We start from the raw sequence: 26,356 nt of genomic DNA on the forward strand, positions 1-26,356 counted from the left end.
GCATTTGAATAAAAAGTTTTCAGAAGCAAACAAGAAAATACTGAAATACAACTTATCGCAAAGTAATGCAATAAAATGCACAAATATATAGTGCTAATAGTGATTTTGATCTCCTTACTGGATATATCGAAAGGAGGCAAACCAGTAAAAGAGGATAACAAATTTCCAAACAGCAATATATATGTGAAATTGAAGAAGGAAACGGACAAGTTACAATATGAAATATTAAAAGGTACATTACATACAAATATTTTTTTTAAGTATTAAGAGCGCGCAACAAGCCGATTACTCGCTTAGAAGTATGTCCAAAGTGGCATGGGGCTGATAAACATCTGCAACCTCTTTTCAGCCTAAACTACATACATATGTTTTGTCTTTACCAATTTATCATGAAGTTGCAATATTTTCGAATGTATTGATGTCCCAGAGAAGTCTGAAATATGCCTATTCACGAGGAAGACGAAGGTGGGCCAATTTAACGCACCACGATTCCTCAATAAGAAGATTTCGATATCTGACAAGGTCAAATACTTAGGTGTGATCTTCGACAGGAATCTGAATTGGAAGTGTCACATTCAGGAGCGTACTGAGAAGGCTCATAGATGTTGGGCACTATGTACACGGGCCGTAGGCTCGAAATGGGGCCAGAATCCGAGGATAGACCAGGATAGGATAGTGCCGGGCCATAACGGAGTAAGGGGAAATGAAAGGGCAGACGATTTGGCGGTGAAGGCCAGAGGACTGCCGTCAATAAACTTGGTTAGCCCGAAGCCTTTCGGGTCGACGCAGTTCGAATTAAGTGAGAGGGCGACGAATGCGTATGCAACATTGTGGAACAGCGAAACGGTCGGTAGGACGGCGAAAATCCTATGGGGGATCCAGAACGTGAGAAGACGATGCTATTACTGAAAGGAAGCAAGGAGGTCAGTATAGCTATTAGTATCATAACGGGACGTACATAGTACTACGAGCTCACTTATGTAAAATTGGTGCTGCAAGTGATACCATGTGTAGGGCATGCGAGGAAGATGATGAGACGTTGGAGCATTTCCTTTGTCATTGCCCGGCTTTCGTGTCTAACAGATACCGGCACTTAGGTGGAGACACAATACCAGACATGAACCAACGTAGGGGAGTGGTATTGAAAACAATTAAGGATTTTGTAAGTAGCAAGGAATACCTAACTTCAAATTTTCTTTTTAGAGGTTACTTTATAGTTTTTAGAGCGCACAACAAGCCGATTACTGGCTTATGTGTATGTCCATTGTGGCATGGGGCGGATTAATATCTGCACCCTCATTTCAACCTAACCTTACCTATGTCTCGGAATTTTCTTCCGCCAAGACGCATTAAAGGAGGTGGCCTTCGCTTATACTGCAATTTTTATCTTCTCTGAAGTAATTTCAATTGACTTTCTCTGGATTTTTCACATCTGATGTTCTTATTTTCTCTAAACATTTCAAGTTCTATTTATAATGTGTGCCTATTATGGCTGGTCCATGAATTTATTATTTACGTTATTGTTTCTGTCCAAGGGGCAGAGTCGAGCTAATATCTTCAAAATATTTGTTGACCAAATCACCCTTCTTCTTTAGGTTCACAAAGTTTGCAGGTGGTTACCTTTGACAACTTCATAACAAGCAATGATCTACAGCTAACACCTAGTGGAACATTGCAAGTTACCGATGGAACAAGCAGTATAGAATTCGAACTAGTACGATCCACAAGTTCCATAACTCATGTTCGTGTTATACGCAACAATGTAACGGTCAATACGCAGCCGATGGATTGCGTGGATTTGAACATGTCAAATCTACATTGGTACGGAGGACCCGAGGATACTTATCAGTACTGGCCTATTGAACGGTTGACTTTTGACGATTATGCCTATCTAACCAAGGAGGATCACCATGCTGCCTTGGCCGAAAGATATTGGCTTAATTCGAAGGGAATATTTTTCTACATAGAAGCGGAGACCCCTTTATTTATTACTCAAAACACCAAGGGCTATGAGAATAAATTATGCTTTTCCGCAAAGAATAGCCTGCCCTATAATACGCGAGTCAATGGAAGGAGGTTTGTTTATCACATAGGCTATGCAGTAAATGCCAAGGTAGCCCATATGCATGCTGTGAGATTGTTGCTGGGACATCCTTCAAGTCATCCTGATGAGCGTATGGCTCAGTATCCAATTTGGTCCACATGGGCTCTTTACAAACAACAAATTAATGAGAGCATAGTACGAGAATTTGCATCTGCCATCACTTCAAATGGTTTTGAGAACAGCCAAATTGAGATTGATGATAATTGGGAATCTTGTTATGGGTCATTAACATTTAATAAGTCAAGGTTTCCTTCGATGAAAACATTTGCTGAGGAATTAAAAGAAAAAGGATTTCGGGTAAGCCTATGGATTCATCCATTCATTAACAAGAATTGTGAGCCGTATTATAGTGAAGCACTTTCCAAGGGGTAAGTAAAATGCAAGACAGTCGATCATCCTCATATAACTGCTCCCTTTCAGCTACTTGGTTTTGGATCATAACAAAAGTCCCGATACTCAATGGTGGAATAGTAAGAAGGGCGAAGCCGCCTTTGTCGATTTTACAAAGAATGAAGTGCGAAACTGGTTTAAGCAGCGTTTACAACGTCTGCAAACGGAGGATGGCATTGATAGTTTCAAGTTTGATGCTGGCGAAACGAGTTGGGTTCCCAGCGATCCCGTTTTAGCTGGTGATCCTGCTCTCTCCCCACATCAATTCACTCAAGCTTTTGTGCGCACTGTGGGCACGTTGGGTCCTATGATAGAAGTTCGCACCGGCCAAGGTACCCAGGATATGCCAATGTTTGTGCGTATGCTCGACAAAGATTCGGAATGGGGATGGAATAATGGCCTTTTAACCCTAATCACCACTTTGTTACAAATGAACATGAACGGTTATCCTTTTGTATTGCCAGATATGATTGGAGGAAATGGCTACTATAAGAAAATACCCAATAAGGAATTGTTCATACGCTGGCTTCAGGCCAATGTTTTTATGCCCAGCTTACAGTTCTCATATGTTCCATGGCAATATGACAACGAAACTATTGAGATAAGCAAAAAGTTTACAAAACTGCATGCCGATTACACGCCTCAGATAATAGAACGATTTAAATTGGCAACAAGAACGGGTGAACCAGTTAATCCCCCTTTATGGTGGGTGGATCCGGAAGATAAGGTTGCCCAGGGCATCTTTGATCGTAAGGAATTGAGTCATGGATCAAATATAACCATTTTTTTTTTATTTTTGTTTTTAATGCTTAGAATTCTTGTTGGGTAATAGCATAATAGCTGCTCCTATCGTCAAAGAGGGTGAAACTAAACGTGATATCTACCTACCCAAAGGAACATGGAGAGATGGAAATAACAAGGAATTACATACAGGGCCTATATGGATAATGGATTATTCAGCTCCATTGGATACATTGCCATATTTTGAAAAAATTGATTAAAAAGATTTAAGAGATCTTAAATTATAATAACATATGGCAAAATAAAGAAGAGAGTGTTGCTTACCTAAAATAAAACTTAGAAGTAGCCAACGAATATATTTCTTGGCAATTGAACGTTGGGTCGGATGCAAATTTTTCTACAAACTATTCATTGAGGAACAGCGGTGAAGATTCAACACAGAAAAAATTAAAAACTATGTTCAATTAAGAAATTTGCACATTCAATTAAAAAAATGCTGAAATCGGATCTCACTCAGCATTCACTAAAAGGTTACTAAAAGGCAAAACATAAAGTGGATAGGCCCCATGAACATCATTAAGGATATCAAATCTGTCGATTGAAAATGTCGTCAAATAGGAGAAATCGTAGAAAAAGAATGAATGTAAAAGATAACAAGTTGACATCCTCAATGCCATGTACTGCCAAAAATTAAAAAAAAGTATGTCGGCTGATTGCTTGGCTTTATCTTATTCAGTGAATTCTGGCACTCAGTATTTCAAGATATATTCATTTATAGATAGTGGCAGTTGGCCAACAACAAAATATTGAGTGCACAATCTGTCAAAATCAGTGATTAGTGCAACTCTGATTTTGTTGTTGTTTGCGTGTGTATAATTCTTACCTCTAATACACACACACAACCAAAACTCGTTGACAGATAGTGCTCTTCGCTGGAAAAAATTGTACCCAGCTGTTTACGGTACACTACCTGGCAGTTATGTCAAGCAGTATTTATGCAAGAGCCGTTGCCGTCCGACCTCTCACTGAGACTATCCGCTCGATACTGCTGATTGTCCGCGACTACAATTGCAGATACTCCGTATGGAGTGCAGCTTCAAGCTTATTACTAACTTTTCGTGTAAACGTCCCATTAAAAATTATGAGTAGTTATCAAACAGCTGATAATCTGTTGCGCTACGTAACAGTACGTCGTTGTTGTATAATTGGTAAATCCTCAGAATACAGAATACGGCGTTGCTTAAACGACTGTACGTCTCTGTACTGTGGCGTTAAAACACAGAAAAAATATTAAAAGTTAATTAACATCGAATTAACTTGACAGAAATTAGCTGCGGAGTGATTAGCAAGCAACCAAAATTCGAAAATTGTGTGTGTGTAATTAGTCAATAATAGATTCCTAGCATCTTAAATGCTCTGTGAGTGCTCAGTTTGTCAGTGTCAAGTGCAAGTGAGGAATTTTTTTTCTATTCTTCTTCTTTCTGGAGTACAAAGAAAAGGGAAATTTTGCGAGAAACAAAATAAAAGTGAATTTAAATGTTAAAATACAACAACATAACATAGTAAACAAATGTCTAGTTGTTATTGTTTTGCTGATAGTATGAAAAACAAGTGCTGCAATATCTATTGATTCCTCTTAAAAAAGGTTGGTCGAAGTTCGCTGCCCAACCCACCCCCATCAATATGGTTACTTCTACTATTGCTGAGATAGTAGCTTCATAAAAAGCCAACATCATACATTCATTCATTGCTTGAAAAGCTGTTGCTGCTTTTTTCTTCTTCTCATCATCCACCAGTGACCATTGCCTTTGTTGGTGCTATTGCCCTGTGTGCGCCGCCAAGCTTCATTTGTTTAGTGAAAAATACCTACAATAAAAGCAACGTTGAACAATTTTAAGTATATTATTATTATTATTTGGCTATATGGCTAACAATTTGTCCCCAACGCAAACATATACCAACCATCATCCCATCGGTACCTGTTGTTATAAAACGGAAAGTTTCTATGACCATTGTTATGGTCACGGTGATCAACAACAACAGCAGCAGCAGCAACAGACAAATTTTTCATTAAAGTAGTTGATAGACTACATAGTGTTGGAGCCTTTATCGGCGAGTTATTGATTTTTCTTTATACCAAGTTGAATTGGCAGCCAACCAAACCCTATTTTCAAATCAACTTTTGCAAACATACAATATGGAATTGAAAGTTTGGGTCGAAGGTATCCAAAGGATTGTTTGTGGCGTTACCGTCAACACAACTTGCCAGGTATGTATAATTATTTTTGGTGAAACCCTAATGAAACACCATTTATTGAGGCCATTAACATGGTAGTAACTTGTTTTTTTTTTTTTGGTTTTGGGCCAAAATCTTTGCTTTAAGGTGATTAATTGTTCGCATCGTTCATTTAGAATGTTGGAGATGTAGCAGCAAACGTCATTAAAAGTTATTAATCTCTTTTAAGAACTGTTAAAAGATATTCATTTCTTCATATGCATAAAATAGGTTGTGCTAGTTTGTATGGCTAATCTGAAAGACCTCAATATTTAAATAATTTATGGTAAATTTTGTTTTGTTTAAGTTGTTACTATGTGCATTAAAGCGGCAATGCGACTATTCAAAAGGGTTAAACTTTATTTAACATATTTCAATAATAAACAATGTTGGGGCTCATGTTGTGATTTTCATTCAAATTTCTTGACTTTTGTGGCTGTAACATTCAGTTTATTTTCTAGATGTCGGACGTTTTTCTTTTACTTACTCAACTTCCAGTTCCTTCAAATTTTACTACTTTAGTGTAGAAATTACGTCGGGGCCCAAAGCCTTGGATGTTTTTGGGCGGCGGATCAAGGTTGTATCTTTTGATGCTCGATCATAACCCCGAAGAACACTGGTGGGACTAAAGACTGCCATCATCCTATCACTCTCAATATTGCCATTAATTTGAAAGTTGAGTCGGCGAATCTCTTTGGACCAATCATTGCCACGTCTCAAAAAGTTACTGAGGTCCTATCATCCCGTCTACTGGGGTTGGGTTTGAGAATGATTTCGCTAGTTATTGATGTATCATTCAATGATTCAGGTGCTTTAGTCCTCTATTGATATCTAGATTCAGTTCCCCTATCCTAGGGTTTCTAATATTAAGGCAACGAATCCTATCACGCTCATCTGCGTGGGGTGCTTGCTATATGTACCGTAAATATATGCCTCACCTAAAATATTCGATGTGCGTCTTTAAGGGCATTTCCATCGGCTCTCTTGTGATTGGTAAACAACCACCGTCTGCACACAGTTCTTTTTGTCAAACATGAGTTTCTCTCAAAATTGTCTACGAATTTTGGATTAGCCATAAGATTACAAATATCAATGCCAAACTTGTCGCATTGGTTCTTTGGCCTTGACATGTGAATAAAAAGAAACCAAGTTTTCGTACTTTCTGACGCAGTTTACTTAAGAAATTTACTATCGAAATTTTCGTTGCAAAAATTTACCAACGAAATTTTTGGCATAGAAATTTGATACTTAGGACTCCGAGTTTGTTCGTAGACAAAATTTAATGCAAACTTTTGCTGATAAATTGTCTCCGCGGAAATTTCGCTGCGAAATCGTATTCGTTCATACATTTTAGCTGTGAAAATTTTCAGCGTAAATTTTGTTGGTAAATTTTGCAGCGAAAATTTTGTTCATAAATTTCGTTGTTAAAATTTCGTAAGTAAATTTTGCCGCGAAAATTTTGGTAATAAATTTTGCAGCGAAAATTTTGGTAATAAATTTCGTTAGTAAATTTTGCTGCGAAAATTTCGTTAATAAATTTCATTGCGAAAATTTCGTTAGTAAATTTTGCTGCGAAAATTTCGTTAATAAATTTTGCTGCGAAAATTTTGGTAATAAATTTCGTTGCGAAAATTTTGTTCATAAATTCCATTGCGAAAATTTCGATAGTAAATTTTGCTGCGAAGATTTTGTTCGTAAATTTCGTTAGTAAATTTTGTTCACAAATTGCATTGCGAATATTTCGTTAGTAAATTTTGCTGCGAAAATTTTGGTAATAAATTTCGTTTCGAAAATTTCGCTAGTGATGTTTTAGTTCAAAATTAGTGATGTTTAGTTCGAAATTTTGCTGCAAATATTTCGTTACGAAATTTTCACGGCAAAAAACCTGTTAGTACATTTTCACTGCAGAAATTTCGTTGGTAAATTTCGCTGCGAAATTTTTACTTTCACAGTGAAAAATCACAAAGAAATTTTCAAAGTAAAAATTTGCCAACGAAATTTTCTTTGACCTAAAATTAACATGTGAATAAAAAGAAACCAAGTTCTCGCACTCTCTTGGCTGGGTTGCACAAATGCTATATACTTTTCATAATAGAGCTTCCTAATGGGGGAATAGTGCGTGTTTAAATTGCATGCTATCATACCATAATATACTTATGTATTATACAACATATCCTACAGTTGTATATTCTGCTTTTATAAAGTGCAAGTGAAGAGGAAATTTGTTACATTTTCTTTCAAGTGTGGCAGACTTTTGAGAAAAAGTTAAATGTGGAATCGCATGTTACTACCATCATGCCGACCATCTAATGAGAATTATTGCTTTTCTTTAACGGAGGAACTATTTGCCCTGGACACTTAAACGCCCCCTGAAACATTGAACAAAACTTTTTCCTTACCCCATTGCGGACATTGAATAATTTTTCTTTTTTAATTTGTTGTACTAAGCCAACTCTTTATTTTTCTATAAATACCAAAGTAAATATCACAACCCAATTTTGAACTCAATTCCCAATTTGATTGAATAACTAACAACCCATTTGCCACAACTATCCATTACATACAATAACATTGGGTAACGCACCCACACTTGTACCAAAACTCAATGTTGGCATGCTCATTGTTATGGTCACGGTGATCGACAGCAAATTCCACCCATTTTATTTCTAAAGATAATAATAGTGTTGTAATATTTCAAAGATTGGCACTGTTCGCCAATGCAAGACAGCTTTACATTGCTCTGCCCTCTAAAGCCAAACTCTAAAAATTGGACACGATGAGCCAGTTATGCAGAAGAAATTTGTTTTAAAATAATTTAATCAAAGTTAAATTGTTATGAGCATTTTGTTTTCGACTTTGTTTTTGGCTTTATGTTCAAAATGTTTGGTTAAGGGTGATTAATTGTTGATTAGTTTTACATCACTGCATTTAATGTTTAAAACATTGTCATTAATCTTATAAAGATAAGGTTAAGGTAAAGCACAATCCCATGGCAGCCGGTTGTACGTACCGGATTGACGCGATGGAATCCTTCATCGGCAAGGGCTATCGAGTGGGAAAAAGAAAAACGTTAGTGGTCTAGGCATTTAATACAAATGTGATAAAGATGAAATCCCAAATATCTCCCCACAAAAGTTTACGAAGTTTTTTTTTAAATCTACTATCAAAATTTTCTTTGCAAAAATTTACAATCGAAATTTTTGGCACAGAAAATTGATACTTAGTACGTCGAGTTTGCAGCAGAGGTTAGCATGTCCGTCAATGACGCTGAACGCCTGGGTTCGAATCCTGACAGGAACATTAGAAAATTTTTCTGCGGTGGTAATCCCCTCCTAATGCTGGCAACATCTGTGAGGTACTTTGCCATGTAAAAACTTCTCCTTAAAGAGGTGCCGCTCTGCGGCACGCCGTTTGGACTCGGCTATAAAAGGGAGGTCCCTTATAAATGAGCTTAAAATTGAATCGGACAGCACTCATTGATTTGTGAGAAGTTTGCCCGAGTTCCTTAATGGAATGTTGATGGGCAAATTTACATTTACGTCGAGTTTGTTCGTAGACGAATTTCGCAGGTAAATTGCAATGCGAATATCTCGCTCGTAAATTTTTAGTGCAAAAATTTTGTTGTTAAATTTTTTCCGCGGAAATTTCGCTGCGAAATCGTATTCGTTCTAATAAATTTTTAAAATATCCTTAGCATACTTTTAAAGTATTGTTTGACAATTTTTGCTGTGAAAATTTTGTTAGTAAATTTTTGCTGTGAAAATTTTGTTCGTAAATTTTGCTGCGAAAATTTCGTTGGTAAATTTTGTTGTGAAAATTTTGGTAATAAATTTTGTTGCGAAAATTTCACTTTTTGCGATTCATTCGCTGCGAAAATTTTACTTTCACAATGAAAAATCATCAAGAAATTTTCGAAATAATAATTTGCCAAAGAAATTTTCGCAGTAAAAATTTACTGCAACAAATTTGCAGCGAAGTCTTCTAACGAAATTTTTGGTAAACTTTTTGCTGTGAAAATTTCGTTGATAAATTTTGCAGTGAAAATTTCGCATCGAAAATTTTGTCAGTAAATTTGCAGCGAAAATTTCGTTAGTACATTTTTACAGTGAAAATTTCATTAGTAAATTTTTCAGCGAAAATTTTGCGACTAATTTTCGCATTTAAATATACTAACTAAAATTTTGCGCCGAAATCTGCTCATTTTTACAAAAGTTTTTTTTTTTAATGATTTGATTTTAAAATTTACTTGCCAAATTTTTGTTACAAAAATTTACTTACCAAATTTTCGCAGTTAAAATTAACTATTGAAATGTTTCTGAGTACAAATTCAAGAAAGAAACTTTCGCAGTGAAATTTACTAAAGAAATTTTAGCAAAAAAAACTTACTCATGAAATTTTCGCAATAAAAATTTACAAACGAAAATTTTGCAGCGAAGTCGAATTTTTTTGGTAAATTTTTGTTGCGAAAATTTCGTTAATAAATTTCGCAGCCAAAATTTTGTTACTTTTTTTAGTAAATTTTTACAGTGAAAATTTCAATAGTAAATTTTCTAAGCGAAAAGTTCGCGACAAAATTTACTAACCTAATTTTCGAAGCAAAATTTTACCAACGAAATTTCGCAATAAAAATTTACGAAGAATTCTTAAGAATAAGGGATACATATAGACTTCTAGATGAGTGTCTAGACTGTCGTCTAAGGTCTTCGCTATCTAAACCCAGGGCGACGGCTATTATTATTGTAAACAAAATAAGTATGATGAGGATTAGAATCCCTGGAAACGATTTTGAACGACTGCCTTGTCAGACTATCACAATATACATATGTAGAAAGTTAAGCGGAGTTGCAGTCATTGGTTTCGGATCAAGTGATATCGAGACTTGGCGAAAGATGCAAGGGGCTTCGGCTAATCATAAGAAGTTTAACAGGGTGGCCTGGGTTCTTTGATCTTAGCGAGTATGTGAAATTCCGAAGTGCTAGGCAAAAATGGCCTTGCTACGGAATGAGTTAGCGAAATCTGTTGCGAGCTTAGTGATACAATAAAGCTTTCTACGACGACAATCTTATCTTACCTATGAAGGTTCTTTTTACTTCCAAAAACTTGCCTGATTTGGCTTATGCGACTATTGTTGTTTTTGTAGCTACACTTGCATGTGGAAGTAGCGGTCCTCGTCAAGCTCCTATTGGTGAGCAAGCTAGTTGCGGTGCAAGGTACCAATTGCCGCGGAACGTAAAGGCCATTGGTTATTGAAAGGTGCCGATACATCGTCTAGGCCCTGCTTAAATACAAGACCGGTTTAGCCCGGCCTTTTACTGGGACTTTCCACTCGAAGGCGCTAAATGTGCGCGACGGCAGTTGCGGATCTCAAAGTTCCAGCCAGTGGGGTGCTCATGGTTATTCCACGCAGGAACATCTCAACTGCTTTCTACATAATTTGAGGCAGCACTAAAGGCTTGTATGGGGAATGAAGAGACATTAGCAATCGAGGTTGATAGACTCAAGTCATTTAACCTAACCCCTTACCTACCAATGTACTGATTTCTTTGAAAACTTGCCTGATTTGGAGGATGTGACCATGTGCAAGTTATTGGCATGTTTGAAGCCCTCTTGAAGGTTTGCGGAAGGAACAGAACTTCTTCCTTTTCTAGTTCCTGTGGTAAGTAAATGTATGAAAACAAGAGCGGGCCGAATCTTATATACCCTCCACCATCGCATTTGTCGAGTTCTTTGCGCGGTATCTCTTTTTAGGTTAACAAAGAATATTGAATAAGAACTGTTATGCTATTGGAGCTATATGAAGTTGTAGTCCGATTCGGACCTTAATGAATTGAATGCTAAACATTGCAGAAGTCATTGTGTAATACAATATTTAAGACCATTCGGATAAGAATTGCACCTTGTAAGGGGCTCTAGAAGCAAAATCCGAAGATCGGTTTATATGGGAGCTGTATCGAGCTATAGATCGATTCAGACCATATTTCACATGCGTACAAAACTTCAGCCAAATTGGATAATAACTGCGCCCTCTAGGGGCTCAAAAAGTCAAGATCCCAGATCGTTTTATATGGCAGTTATATCTGTTGTTAATTCATTTGTAGTTTATTCCAGACTGACTGGTAAATTTGAATATGAGTACAATGTAATAGCGAATACAATAAAGAATGAAATATCAAAAAGGAATAGTAAAAACTAATATACACAAAAGGGAATAGAGAACACAGTGTTGCAATACAAATAATGGTTGTGACTACTTCGTACTTTCCAACACCTCCCCTCGAAGTAGGACGTCCTCTATAGAATCTCGGCCACGCCCAGTTCTCGAATATGTTGTTGATGCTTACTGGAACCAAGGCCCTTCGTGAGTACGTCAGCTGTCATATCTTCGGTCCTCTTGTACTCCAATTTAATATAACCAGAATTTCGGTACTGTTGCAAAAACTGATGTCGGACGTCGATATGCTTGGTACGAGAGTGGTATCCGACGCTTTGTATCAATTTCTGGGCACTCTGACTGTCGTTGAAGATCGTAATGCAGTTTTTCGGCAGTCTGATTTCCTCAAAGATTCGTCGAAGACACAAGGCCTCCTTTGAAGCCTCTGTAATAGCAAGGAGCTCTGCTTCTGTGCTCGATAAAGCCACGGTCCTCTGTTTTCGAGCTTCCCAACTGATTGCTCCGGAAGACATTATGAAGGCAAATCCTGAGTAGGAGCGTCTATCGGAGAGATTGGAACCCCAATCAGCGTCCACAACCGCATACAATTGAATGTTGCTTTTGGTATACTTTAGTCCATGATCGATCGTCCCTTTAAGATAGCGTAATACCCTCTTGGCGGCCTTCCAATGTTCAGTATTGTAATTCGAATTAAACTGGCTTAAGAAATTTACGGCGTACGCTATATCAGGCCGAGTGCTGACTGCTAAATACATAAGGGCACCGATCAAGCTTTGGTAGGGATGTTTTCGCATTATTGTCGCATCAGGTTCTAAAGGCTTATCCAATTTACATTGTTGTTCTAAAGGTGTCACAACCGGTTTGCAATTTTGCATGTTGAAACGTGCAAGAACGGATTCGGTATATTCCTTCTGCTTTAATGACATTTGACCATTCTCCAAATCCTGGTCAAATTCTATGCCCAAACATCTGCTGACCCTCCCAAGGTCCTTCATCTCAAAGGATTCTGCCAAAGACTTCTTTATGTGGCATAGCTGTTCCTTATCGTCCGTGGCTATTAATAAATCATCAACGTAAACAGTGACTAGCGTGATCTTCTCACCTTTCCTGTTTATGAATAAGCAAGGGTCCTGTTTCGATGGTATTAATCCAAGTTGTTGTAATCTGTGACTCAGTTTCTGGTACCACAGTAGGCCTGATTGTCGTAGACCATATATTGCCTTGACGAGTCTGCATACTGGATTTTTATATTTCTTCAAATTCCTGAGCCATGCTTCCGCAATTTCAACGGCTTTCTGATTCTTCTTCTTGCTTGTTCCAACCGTTTCTCCTCGTGACAATTTGTGCAAGACTTCCTCCAAATAATCAGGTACATGCATGAAGACTCTTTCCTTAAGATCTCCATTCAGGTATGCTGTCACAAAATCCATCTGATGGATTTCCAGGTCATTTTCGACAGCTACAGCAGACATTAGTCGAATGGTCGACGATCGAACGACGGGTGAGTAGGTGTCCGAAAAATCCTCCCCTGGCCGTTGGGAGCACCCTTTTGCGACTAGACGAGCTTTCTTCTTATCGTCCATTTTAGTGCGAAAAACGAATCTATTGGCAATCACCTTCTTGTCATCTGGTTGTTCGGTAATTTCCCAAGTACCATTCAATATCTGTGCTAAAAATTCGTCTTCAATTGCCAGTCGCCATTTGAGACCATCTGGGGAATTCATCGCCTCGCCACAGGTAGTAGGTTCGTCGTTAAAAACGGCATTAATGAATTCGCAATCTTCAAACCCCTCGAAATCATCCATGTCCTCTTCACTATCCTCTATGGCGTCAGCATTTGTGTTCTGGGTCTGAAATGTATCATTCGCGTTTTGAGATGATGTCTGGGACTGTCGTTCTCGCTGTTCCGGGTACTCCTGTTCTCCTATTGGCATTTCATACTCGTATTGTGGCTCCAAGTCTTCTCTGATTATTGGCTCAAACGCTTCTCCATAAAAGTCTTCTGTAAACTTGACGTCACGGCTAATAATTACATGACGTTTCTTTGGCGACCACAAACGATATGCTTTCGCCTCTTCAGAGTAACCCACCAAAATACATTCATCAGAACGCGAATCCAATTTCCCATTCGTCTTATCCTTGATCAAAACGTATGCCCGGGTGCCAAAAGTTCTCAAGTGTTTAATCGATGGAGTCTTACCTGTCCAAATTTTTATTGGTAATTTTCCATTCAATGATCTAGTGGGACATCGATTTCTTAAATAATTAGCGGTGTTTACGGCCTCCGCCCAAAATACCGGAGGTACTCCTGCCTGTTTCATCATGCACCTAGCCATCTCTAGCAACGTCCGGTTTTTCCTCTCCGACACGCCATTTTGTTGCGGCGTATGAGGTGCCGTCAACCTTCGTCTAATGCCGGCCTTTTCCAGGTAATCATCGAATTCTTTATTTAGATATTCGGTGCCGTTATCCGATTGGAGAAATTTAATCTTTTTGCCAGTTAATAGTTCCGATGAACTCTTAAATTTCTTAAAAGCACCCAGCACGTCAGATTTCTGCTTCAAGAAATGGACTTCACAGTATCGAGAATAGTCGTCGATGAAAGTGACAAAGTACCTTGCGTTCGAATGTGAATTAACTCTCATGGGGCCACAGACATCACTATGAACCACTTCCAATAATTCACTGGTACGATTATCACCTCGACTGCTGAAACTATTTCGTGTCTGTTTCTCACTCAAGCACACCGCACATGTTGACAATCGTTGGCCTTTCTTGATTTCAATCCCATGTGCGCCCTTAGTATCGGCAAGCAATTTCAAATCATGTTCATTAAGATGGCCTAATTTCTGGTGCCACAGGTCGATCTCACCTATTTTCTCTTCAGCTGAATTAACAGAGTCAATCGAGTTTATAAAGTAAAGATTACCTTTACGAGTTGCTCTGCAAACTTCATTTTTACCGTCCATTATAAAGGCTTCATCCCTATGGAAGTGCACCTGGTATCCCTTATTCGTCAGTTTTGAGATGGACAGCAAATTGGTGCGTAAATCTTTAACATACATTACGTCTCTTATTATAAAAGGTTGCATTTGCCCTTTGTTAGCAACTTTTATTTTGACGTCACCAATACCAGATATTTCGCTCATCTCACCGTTTGCCAAACATAAGCTTTTCCTTATGCTTTTCATTTTAACAAACCCTTCTTTGTATGCGCTCATATGAGAGGTGCAGCCGCTATCCAAACACCATTCGCTAGAGATGTCAAAACAATTTAATGTCACATCAACACAATTAAACAGCGACTTCTCTTTTCTGCCCTCGCTCTCCTCAGCATGGTTTGCGTTTGATCTGCAGTTTCTGGCATAATGCCCAAATCTTCCACATTTGAAACAACCCTGTTTTTGCCTTTGCTTTTGTGCCTTTGCATTTTCGACTTTATCCTCTCTCGCTACTCTTTCAAATTTTCCGTTGACGTTGTTTTTCTTTGGCCTTACATACATTGCATTTTGCTCATCTCATTCTGTTTTTGCTTTACGTGATTGGTCCTCTTCGAGTATTTTCACTCTCAACACATCGGGCGTTGGCAGTGCATCCCTTGTCTCCAATGCACATCGAAATGTCTCGAACGAGTCTGGCAAGCTGTACAGAAGCAAAATGGCCAGTAAATCATCTCCGATGGTTACATTGATTTCTTTGAGTTTGGTCACTGCGTCGAAGAATTCGTTCATATGATCGCGAGCACTCTCACCCTCCTTCATACGTGCCAAAGCAACACGCTTTAGTAACGTTGCCTTCCTGGCAGGCCCCTTCGACTGGAATGTGGACTCCAATTTCAGCCATATATCCCTAGATGTTTTACACTCGGATATGAGCCCCAATTCCGATGGTGCCATTGATAACAAAATATCCGCGCTAGCTTTCTGGTCGGCGATCTTCCATTTCTCGATTTCGGCAGCTTCAGCTAACGGGCATTGTGATGCGCCACTGACATATGCCCACAAGTCATTTTTTATAAGAATTGCACGAATTTGCAATTTCCATGTATCGTAATTCTGGGAATTTAAAGGCTCAATCCGTATTACGTTGCCCGACATATTTATTTCTCATAACCGTACTCTTCGCAATTAAAAATCGATTTAATTCTTTACGCGTCTTCTTGAAAACGGAGCCTGGGCTCATAACCTGTTGTTAATTCATTTGTAGTTTATTCCAGACTGACTGGTAAATTTGAATATGAGTACAATGTAATAGCGAATACAATAAAGAATGAAATATCAAAAAGGAATAGTAAAAACTAATATACACAAAAGGGAATAGAGAACACAGTGTTGCAATACAAATAATGGTTGTGACTACTTCGTACTTTCCAACAATATCAGATTATGTGCCGATTTGCGCCATACTAAGTACAGTTGTTTGAAGTTATCACAAAACTCTTTATGCGAAATTTCAGCCAAATCAGATGAGAATTGCGCCCTCTAGTGGCTCAAGAATCTAGATACAAGATCGGTTTATATGGCAGCTATACCAGGTTATTAACCGATTCCAACCGTACTTAGCACAGTTTTTGGAAGTGACTCCAAAACACCACGTGCAAAATTACAGCCAAATCGGATAAGAATTGCGCCCTCTAAAAGATGAAGAAGTCAATACCCAAGATCGGTTTATATGACAGCTATATCAGGTTATGAACCGATTTGAATCATACTTAGCACAGTGGCTGGAAGTGATACCAAAACACCACGTGCAAAATTTCAGTCCATTCGGATAAGAATTGCACCTTGTAAGGGACTCAAGAAGCAAAATCGGAAGATCGGGTTGTATGGCAGCTATATCAAAGCATGAACCGATTTGGCCAATTTAAAATCTCAACCGACCTACACTAATAAAAAGTATTTGTGCAAAATTTCAAGCGCCTAGCTTTACTCCTTCAAAAGTTAGCATGCTTTCGACAGACAGACGGACGGACATGGCTAGATTGACATAAAATGTCGCGACGATCAAGAATATATATACTTTATGGGGTCTTAGACACATATTTCGAGATGTTACAAATAGAATGACAAAATAAGTATGCCCCCATCCTATGAGAGAGGGTAAAAAAATTTGCTAAATAAAATTCCGTTCAAAATTTTTACAAAATACAAAAATTTTTTTCCAAAATTAAATTTTTCGAAATCGTATTTTCTTTTTTTTTCATTTTAGGATGTTGTGTTTGCTTTGGCTCATGCTACCGGCAAGGTGGGACGTTTCACCCTCATCGAAAGATGGCGCAACAATGAACGTCTATTGGCACCAAATGAGAATCCCTTAAAGCTTCTATTGAAATGGGGGGAGTATGCAAATGATGTACAATTTATATTGCAACGCTCCGAAAGTAAGCAACAACAACAAAACCAGAATCAGAACCAACTTCAACAACAAACACATTCCAAGCTTGAAGCGCAGCAAAGCATTAGTAATAATAGCAACGGCAACAGCAACAACAATGAAAGCACAACTGTGATGTCTAACAAAAAGCCATTGGGTTTAAGCAATATTACTAACAATAATAATAACAATAACAACAACAATAATAATAACACTAACACTAATATAAGTGATAAACAAAACAACAATAACACAACAACAACAACTACTAACAATCCAATTGTTGAGAATGCATTAAATGCAACAACGCCGCCGAATTCGCAGGCAAATACAACGCAACAACAAAAACATTTAACCATGGAACTCAGTTTAAATGCAGCCCACGAGAGAGCCAAGGAATTGAAAAAGGCTTTTGGGTAAGTTTACAAAAATCGTAAATCGGTTTTATAAGGTTTTTATTATTTTATATTTTTTTTGTAGGGTTCCCGACTCAAAACCTTTCGACAATATTGGCATTGTCAAGGGCATACCTCAAAGGAATGCCAATGGTAATAATACCCAAGCTATGGCCACTACAGTTTCGACTGCAGCAGCATTAATACCACGTCATGAAAAATCGCATTCGAATCCCATTGAAATGCCTTCCTCTATGAGTGGAGGTAACACAAGTTTGGGTTTGGGCAGTGGCCCTGGTGGTTTGGGCAAAGGAAATGGTGCTTATCCCGAAAGTATTAGTTACAATAGTAATACCAACAACAACAATCGCAATACTTCTAACAATATATACCAACAATTGGGTGCTCATAATAGCAAATCAATAAACGAAATCAATTTAGCCGAGGTACGCAATGCCCTGGACAGGCGAACTACAGGAGCGGCTGCAGGCAATCACAGCATGAACTCAGGCGTCGAACCTATGAGTGGCAGCGCTGAAATAATATTCACCTCAAACTTCTCATCTGCAGCAACATCATCATCATCAGCAGCAACGAATAATCATGGCAGCCAAATGACAATTGGTAGCAGCGAAAATCTTTTAGACATTTACAACGGCAATGCAGCAACGATGAGTAGTAATAAGTTTTCCAATTCACCCAACGAATTGTACAAACAAACACCATCGATATCGGCAAATGGTGCTCTAGTTCCACCACCTTACCGCGATCCACCGCCACCACGTAATAGCCCCTTGCAGCAACAGCTAGGTGGTAGTCAACAGCAACAACAACCACCACTTCCAACATCTGCGAATGTTTCGACAAATTCCAATGCATTGTATTCGAATCAGCCACAACAACATAACCCACAAGCATCATATCAATCACCAGACTATGATTTTGTGGATTATCAACAAATAAGCGATTTGGTATTACCCGCCAGCATGGATGAGAGCGAAAGTATTTTCCAGGCCACCCAATACAATGATCTACTGCAGTTGATAAAATTCCAAAGGGAAAAAATTAATCAACAACAAATGGAATTAACCAAGGTGTGTATATGTTTTGTCTGTACACGAGGCATACAAATATATGTGTATGTGGTTGTTTTTTCTTCCTCTTAATTTACAGTATGATGCCGAAATTGTCTATTTGGAGTCTAAGGAAAGAGATCAGGCCCAGGAATTGGAAGCCATATCAAGAGAAATAACTAAAGCTGATCAACTATTTCGACAGGGCAGTGAGCAGGTAAGATTAAAAATGATCTAGAAACATATTGGTGGATTTCTGGTTTAAACAACGGACTAGTTGATAAAGTTGGGGTCAACAGCATCGAACTGATTGTCTCCTAAAGCGGAGAAAGTCTATCTCTACGACCATGAGAATTTATATCGCCAAAACGGAAGATTTTTATTGGTTACAGAAAGCAAATTGCAAGACATACAGGCGGATCGATCACAGACAAAATATTCTTAGTGGGTGTTTCTGGTTTTGAAAGGTCTTCATCAGCACTGTGCTATTCACAAGGCCTCCTGCTTGCCGTCCCTTAGTTCATTACTTGCCCATTTGTGGTGTATGTACTCAGAACTTATAGGAAAACCCTTATAAAAGCTAAGGTTGCCACCCGCCGCTGTTCAACAATTCTTCGTGTGTCCAGGACCTTCAAGTTATTTTTAATTTGAGCTAATATTTTCAACTTCAAGCTTCAACGTGATTGTTTAATTTCGGATTTCCGAAACTAGTACGACTAAATCAGGGGTATGGCGTAATGTTGTTTAAACCAATGGAGAAAAAAGTGTTTTAAAGTTTCAATTGTCCTCAACAAGTATTTGATCAATTCTAAAGCAAAAGGGGTGGGTTGGGTGCATATACACAAAATAAAAATCTACTGTCTACAAATCGTAGGTACTTGCAGTAGTCACAGTTTAGATTATGGGGAGATTGTATGTTCCGTTTGAAGTTGCATTCCTAATCGGATGTTGTTGTTGTTGTAGCCACATTTGCAAGTGGAGGTGGCGATCCTCCTCAAGCTTTTATAGGCGAACAAGCTCGTTGAGGTCTATTCGACCAATCACCGCGAGATGGCCATTGGTTATTTAAAGGCGCCTATAACTCGCCTTGTCATATCGAACCGGCTCTTGCGTAAATACTGAGTGCCTATCAGTATTTACGCAAGAACCGGTTCCACCCGGCCTCTCGCTGAGACTCTCCCCTCGATACCGTTGATGGTTCGCGACTGCCGTTGCAGCTACTCCGTACGGAGCATTCCACTATCCGCAACCTGTGGACGCGCCCGGTAACTCACAGCTAAGCTTCTCGTTGTTGTAGCCACATTTTCCTGAAGAGGTGGCGATCCTTATCAAACCCCTGTTTCAAATCGATCTCTCTATTTAAGGTCTGGGACCCATAAACGGCGCATCTATTGTTCAATTTCCCCGAAATGTTGGAGAGTTAGTTGTGTTAGATCTTTCGACATCCTTCTTTAATTTGGCCAAGATCGGTTCACGTTTGGATATAGCTGCCATATATACCGATCTCTCGATTTAAAGTTTTGGCCCATTAAAAGGAGCATTTTTTCGATTTCGTTGAAATTCGTGACAGTGAGTTGTGTTAGGCCCTTCAACATATCTTTTCAATTTGGTTCAGATCGGTCCAGATTTGGATATAGCTGCTATGTATACCGATCTGCCCATTTAAGGTCTTAGGCCCATAAATGGGGTTGTGCTAAGCTCTTCGACGTCCTTTTTTAATTTGGCCACGATCGGTCCAGATTTGGATATAGCTGCCATATAGACATGCTTCATAAAAGACACATTTATTGTCCGATTTCGCTGAAATTTGACACAGTGACTTATGTTAGGCTTTTCGACATCCGTGTCCTCTATGGTTTAGTTCGGTCTATATCGGATATAGCTGCCAAAATGATCAAAAAGACTACAAACTTGAACAGTGACTTGTATCTATTAGACCATTCCCCAAAGAAAATAGTCTAAAGGAGTGAAATCTCAATGAGATAACACGTTCATCAATCTTACACTCTAATAAAACGATTGTAACGTGTGCTATGTGGCACCGCCATGTTGAAACCACTTTTCGTCCAGTTCCATATCTCCCAAATGAGGCAAAAAATAATCAATGAGCATGGTGCGGTACGTTGTCCATTTAAGGTAACGCGATTGGCATCGTCGACGAAAAAATGTGGCCCAATGACGCCGACGTCATGCAAACCGCTCCAAACAGTTGTTTTTTGTGGATGAAGTGTTGATTCGCCTGACCAATAATGCGTATTTTGTTTATTGATGAACCCATTAAGCCAAATATGAGCTCGGAATTTCGATAGTTAATTTTTTAGATTGATGAAAATGTTGAGTTTACTGAAAATTTTACAGTGACAGTTCGATGATTAGTTTAAGAGTGTGTTCATAAAATGTTTTTTTTTATTAATTTTTCCAAAATTTTTTTTTAAGAAAAATTTATAAAAATTGCTGCCTTAATATAAATGCTCTAAAGTATGAATATATGAAATTTCATCAAATCACTCAAGGCAATCGAGGGTCAGGCATTAATGGGTTAAATCAAAGTTGTCAAGTCCTTATTGGAATATCCTATGTGATTTTTTTAAAATTTTTCTTGTTTCTATCTTTCATTTCAGCTTCAAACTTTACAATACGTTGAGGAGGAAAATGAACTGGTGAAACAACAGGAAAAAACTCTTAAGTCTGAAATCGCTTTGTTGCGCTCAAAATTGGCCAATTGTGAGACAGAACTATTACAATGCAAAAACAAAATACGTTTGCTAATGGATGACATCGAGATTGAGCAGAGAAATAATTCAAAACAAAATATGAGGTAAATAATCGCTGTGATGTTGTACCAATTTTGGTGGTAGTATATAACTAAGCGAATTGGGGGCTGTATGGCATTACACTGCGAATGAAACAGTTTTGTATAGACTATGTGAAGACGACGAAGAACTAGAATCCATGGCATAGATATTTTGTCAAAATTCAGAGCTGGACAGAATAATTTTAAACTCAAACTCAAACAGACCCAACCGCATAGGGAGGGGGAAGCCTTGGTCCACGATGATGTATGTATAGCGCCAATTCTCATTGTGCACGGACTATCGTGGCATGATTTGAAATGTCGATGTTGGAGATTCAAATAAACCCAGATATGTCTGCGAGTCCCGCAAAACCATGTTGAGCGATGAAATTCGTCAAATTTGTACTTCCACAGAGCTTGGGAAAGGAAAGTCTGGTCTCTGAAAACGAATTGTACTCAAAATTATGTGGTCCGGTGTGCTTACCACTGCGCCGACGCCGCAAAGGGGCGATGACAGTACCCTCATTTTAAAAAGCGAAAAAATTACAGAAACTTTAGCCGTTAATAATACGGTTGAGTTCTTGTAATAAATGGGCCCGCATGGATTCCTACTGAACCAGGTCCTCTTAACAACAGTGGGCTGGATCTCATAATAATGGGAACTCTCCCCACGCTTGTCTTCTCCTCGTAGTCCATTTTCTATTTGTTCTATTTGGAGGCAACTATAAAAAATCCAAATATCTGATATTGACGACCTTCTTAATCGTAGTACCATCTGTACTCAGAGAAACAGACCGTCTTTCCCTGGTGAAGTGAATAACGCTGGTCTTCTCCAGGTTTATGTGTAGGTCCAGGCAGCTCGCTTTAAATTCAATAATCTTTCTTTCCAAATCGTCGCTCACGGTTTTAAAATCTCGATGGAAGGTGGTCACAAAGAAATCATCTGCGAATTGAAAGATGAGGCAGGTGTCAGATGCAAGCTCATGCAACCCAGGCGCATATATGTTGAATAGAATGGGGCTAAGGCAGGCTATTCAAGACGGCGGCCGACTAATGATCCATTGAAACTCTATTCCATCTGTTGCCATTGAAACTCTATATCCAATCAACAATCTTCTCGTCCACTCCGCAAATTTCTCATGGATAGGGCCAATTTGTCCAGCTTCAGAATATTTTTGTGTACTTGCACAAGAACATAAGCCCATGGGTTTGGGAATAGTGTACAAATGTGTTAGTGTACCCACCTGTAATTTAAAACTACGGGTCTGGGTCTGAAAGGTTTAGGGCCAAAAGACTTCCTTTGGGATAAGATGTGAAAAATAAATGACAGTATGTTTTACAAGACAAACGCAGTGGGCTTCCAAAGTTTCTTCATTTACTCTTACTAATACTTGTTTTGTTTTCATTTACAGACAAAATGTTGAACGTGATTTTCTTATGGAAATGGAACGCATCCAAAGCGAAATTGATCAGGCCATACACAATACGGATACATCGAATAAAACTGCAGAAAGTTTGAAAAAAGAAATACTGTTAATCGAAAATGCCATACAGGAAAAGAAGAGACAGGTAAGAAGGAAAACAACAACTAAAAGCCGGGCTGAATCTGTGGGGCCCACAATCACTGGTTCTGCTAAAAGTTTACACAAAATTAACTTAGTTGAAAGACATGGTTGTATTTTACATGCCAATATTTCTGCCAAACTGGATAAAAACTAAAGCTTCTAGGAGCCGTTTAAAGGTTGTGGGAATTCATATCAGTACACTACGTGGAAAATTTCAGCCCAAACGTATAACAATAGCATCAGGGTTACGTTAGGTTATACACCGCCTTAAACCATACCTAGCACAATCGTTGAGAAGCCGTTACAGAACTCTGTGTGCCAAATCGGCTAAAAATTGCAGAGTTTAGGGCTCATAAGGTCTAATAGGGAAATCGGTTTATTACATTGCACCGATTTGGACCATACTTTTCAAAATTGTGGGAAGTCATAAAAAAACACTATGTGCAAAATTACATCCATTTCTGATAAAAATTGCGGCTCTAGGGGCTCAAGAAGTCAAGCTGAAGGACCACTTTATATGGGAACTATATCCAAATATGAACCGATATGGCACATTAGCTAACGCCAACGATCTACGAGTGTTGCCTTTTATATTTCGGGATTGGAGAACACAAAAACAAATATTAATCATCAAAAATGCGTTTGAACCAATTGTCGAAGCACTTTTGCCACTCGCATTAAGGTATCTCCAAAACATGTATTCTGAACGCTTCAACCGCTTCTCCAGGTGTCGAAAAACGTTGACCTCTAATTTTATTTTTTAAAAAACGGCAATAAAAAGAAGTCATTCGCTGCCAAGTCAGGACTATACGGTGCATGACTCATCAAATCGATGTTTTGAGTGCTCAAAAATGCAGTTGCTTCGTATTTTTGGAGCATTTTTTTCGACCAATCGACACGAGCCTTGATTTTGAGTGATTGGCGAATTGTATGGGATCCAACGCGAACAAATTTTGTTGACGGTCTAATGTTCATGCAATATTGAATGTATGCTGGTCCCGATAAACACTGGTCGTTAATGGAGCTTCATCCCCTAAACCTGAATTAAGTTTATCGATGCACTGTTGCTGAATTGATCCACGTCGAAAGTTGTAAAAAATAATCGCACGAAAATGTTCGTGATTTTATTCCATTTTTTGGGCGATATGAATCTTTTGAGTTACACAGTAGCCACACAAATAGCGCTCGTATGTCAAAACGTTCTGAGTACCTACAACCTCAAAAATGCCAAGCTTTGCGATAGAGCTCTCAGTTGGCATACCGCAACACAAGGGTTTTCCAATCCCGAAATATAAAAGGCGACCCTCGTACATCATCTGTGCAAAATATCAAGCGTCTAGCTTTACGCATTCGATCGCTGACGTGATTTCCCCATACGGACGGACGTACGGACAAGGCTTGGAGTTTCAAGACGGTCAAGAATATATATACTTATGGGGTCACAGATCAATATTTCGTGGTGTTACAAACGGAATTATTAGATTAACAAAATCGTACTACATTTGTGAAAAAGCAAAACTATATTTTTGTTCTTTCTTTTTTCTTTATTACAAAATAGGTTGAACAATTGGTCAATGAAATGAAAGAAGTTAATCTACAAAGTTTAACAGTAACAACATCGGAAGAGATAAAACATTTGTTAGAAGGTAGGTCAAGGATGATGAAGTTGAATTCATTAAAATACATTTACATTTTTCGTTTGTTTCTCTTTCGAGACGAGCTTACTGATCGAAGATTTTTTTGCAATGGAAAAGGAAAGCCGGAGTCACTACACACACCAACCACTTGAAAATGGAAATTCGGTAGAGCCCAGCCGGGATTCGAACCTGGGCACACGGAGCAACAGCGAGAGCAGTTGCTGCTGTCTAGCTTTTGAAGTCATCAATACAACTTTCAACAAATCTACAGAATCATGTGTATGCCATGGGAGTAGTGTAATAGACAAAAAATCTGTCATTACACAAAAACACATGCATTGGAAAAGGAATCTCTAGTAGAGGTTGCTGTTGTCTAGCTTTCGAAGCCATCAATACAACTTCCAGCAAATGCACAGAATCATGTGTATGCCATGGGAGTAGTGTAAATGTATAGACAAAACATCTGCCATTACAGAAAAACGCATGCATTGGGAAAGGAACCTCTAGTATACAGGGTTGCCGATCATGGGTAATGTGGTATTTATAACATAGAGTAGTTTTCGCAATACAACATACCAATGTGCCTCACTTGAAGCCTTCACAGCAATATGGTCAATGAGTTATTCTAACCAAATAACGAAACGCGTCCCATAGGGGTTGGTGTGTTTGGTGACTTCTGGTTTTCCCTTCCCATTTCAAAAAATCTCCGATCATTAAGCTCGTCTCGAAAGAAAAACAAACGAAAATTGTAAAATTAAAATGATCTTCGCCCTAACGGGCAAAAAAAACTTGAAAATGGAAAAAACATTTATATTTGTTTTGTGTGTTTTTTTCAGGCTCTAATAAACCTGGCAGTAGTCGTCGTATTATTGGTTCTCCACGTCAGTTGGAGAATGCTGTACCCACAAGTAAAAATCCCCATGGAGTTTGGGTTTAATTTAAAACGTAAACCTTATACAACAATATGTCTATGAAATACCTCTCATCTCTCGTACTTACTTACAACCTTAACCATATCAATTATCGAAACTAATAACGAAATTTATTTATTTATTATTCCAAAAGTTTTTTCTAAACAAAAACATTTAAAGTATCCAGCAGTCGCATTCAAGTCATCTCATACTTAAAAATTGTATTTAAATACTTTATGATTTTTTTAAACCTCATATCACGAACTTAGAACAAACAAAAACAAAACCATGGGAACAACAAAAGCAAACCTTGAAGGGAAACGTAACAAAATTAGCTAAGAAACAAATGAAGAAAAAATACATTTTAAACATATCGAGCGTTCGAACACACAAACAAAACAGGAGTAGAAAAATCATACTCATATAGGTACATACCCTAATATCATAGAGAAAAGTAATTCCATTTTGGGAAAATTAAAAAAAAAATCATTTTGCATTTTTGGAAGTTGGAAACTAAGATTTCCTTATTTAGTATGTCATACCACATATTAATCTCAATAGCATTTTTCAAATAATAAGACTTATTTCATACATAGAAAAACTTGAGTATATAAATATAACCTTGTTAGAATCATACTGCATAGGAAAACATGTTAAAAAGAGTTTTTTCTAAAATCGAAACATTCTATTTATTGCAATAATTTTGGAAAAAAACATATTTGGAAATTCATATAGCCCGTTTTATTATGAAAAAGTAACTGATCTTTTTATTTAACGTTTTATTGAATTTTGATACTTAACTGCCATTTTACAAATATTTTTCTTGAGATAACTACTCTAAACATTACAATTTTGCGTTTTATCTTAGATGGACACACACCAAATCTCACAACATTTTGTTATGCTTCTAGTAAGCCATTTATCTA

General features: G+C 38.1%; 2 protein-coding genes across 2 annotated transcripts; both read left to right on the top strand.

Annotated features, from left to right (window-relative positions):
* On the top strand, window positions 1-3,570 carry LOC106081884 (myogenesis-regulating glycosidase-like). The gene is made up of 4 exons (XM_013244138.2): window positions 1-232; window positions 1,596-2,472; window positions 2,525-3,243; window positions 3,308-3,570. Exons 1-4 carry the CDS (start codon window positions 76-78, stop codon window positions 3,493-3,495), a joined length of 1,941 nt encoding a protein of 646 aa, XP_013099592.2. The 5' UTR covers window positions 1-75; the 3' UTR covers window positions 3,496-3,570.
* A 927-nt stretch (window positions 3,571-4,497) lies between these two features.
* On the top strand, window positions 4,498-25,564 carry LOC106081890 (putative uncharacterized protein DDB_G0271606). The gene is made up of 8 exons (XM_013244145.2): window positions 4,498-5,504; window positions 16,891-17,471; window positions 17,536-18,544; window positions 18,624-18,740; window positions 21,145-21,341; window positions 22,730-22,886; window positions 24,441-24,528; window positions 25,356-25,564. Exons 1-8 carry the CDS (start codon window positions 5,433-5,435, stop codon window positions 25,454-25,456), a joined length of 2,322 nt encoding a protein of 773 aa, XP_013099599.1. The 5' UTR covers window positions 4,498-5,432; the 3' UTR covers window positions 25,457-25,564.
* The last annotated feature ends 792 nt before the right edge of the window (window positions 25,565-26,356 follow it).

This window comes from Stomoxys calcitrans, chromosome 2 (genome assembly GCF_963082655.1).
Source record: "Stomoxys calcitrans chromosome 2, idStoCalc2.1, whole genome shotgun sequence".
Taxonomy (NCBI): Eukaryota; Metazoa; Arthropoda; class Insecta; order Diptera; family Muscidae; genus Stomoxys; species Stomoxys calcitrans.

Bases quoted from the DNA above. Each gene is read 5' to 3' on its own strand.
- LOC106081884 (XM_013244138.2), top strand. From the start codon at position 76: ATGCACAAATATATAGTGCTAATAGTGATTTTGATCTCCTTACTGGAT. The intron at 233-1,595 runs GTACATTACATA...CTTCTTCTTTAG, and splicing joins ACAATATGAAATATTAAAAG to GTTCACAAAGTTTGCAGGTG. The intron at 3,244-3,307 runs GTAAGGAATTGA...TTTAATGCTTAG, and splicing joins TGCCCAGGGCATCTTTGATC to AATTCTTGTTGGGTAATAGC.
- LOC106081890 (XM_013244145.2), top strand. From the start codon at position 5,433: ATGGAATTGAAAGTTTGGGTCGAAGGTATCCAAAGGATTGTTTGTGGC. The intron at 21,342-22,729 runs GTAAATAATCGC...TTTCATTTACAG, and splicing joins AATTCAAAACAAAATATGAG to ACAAAATGTTGAACGTGATT. The intron at 22,887-24,440 runs GTAAGAAGGAAA...ATTACAAAATAG, and splicing joins TACAGGAAAAGAAGAGACAG to GTTGAACAATTGGTCAATGA.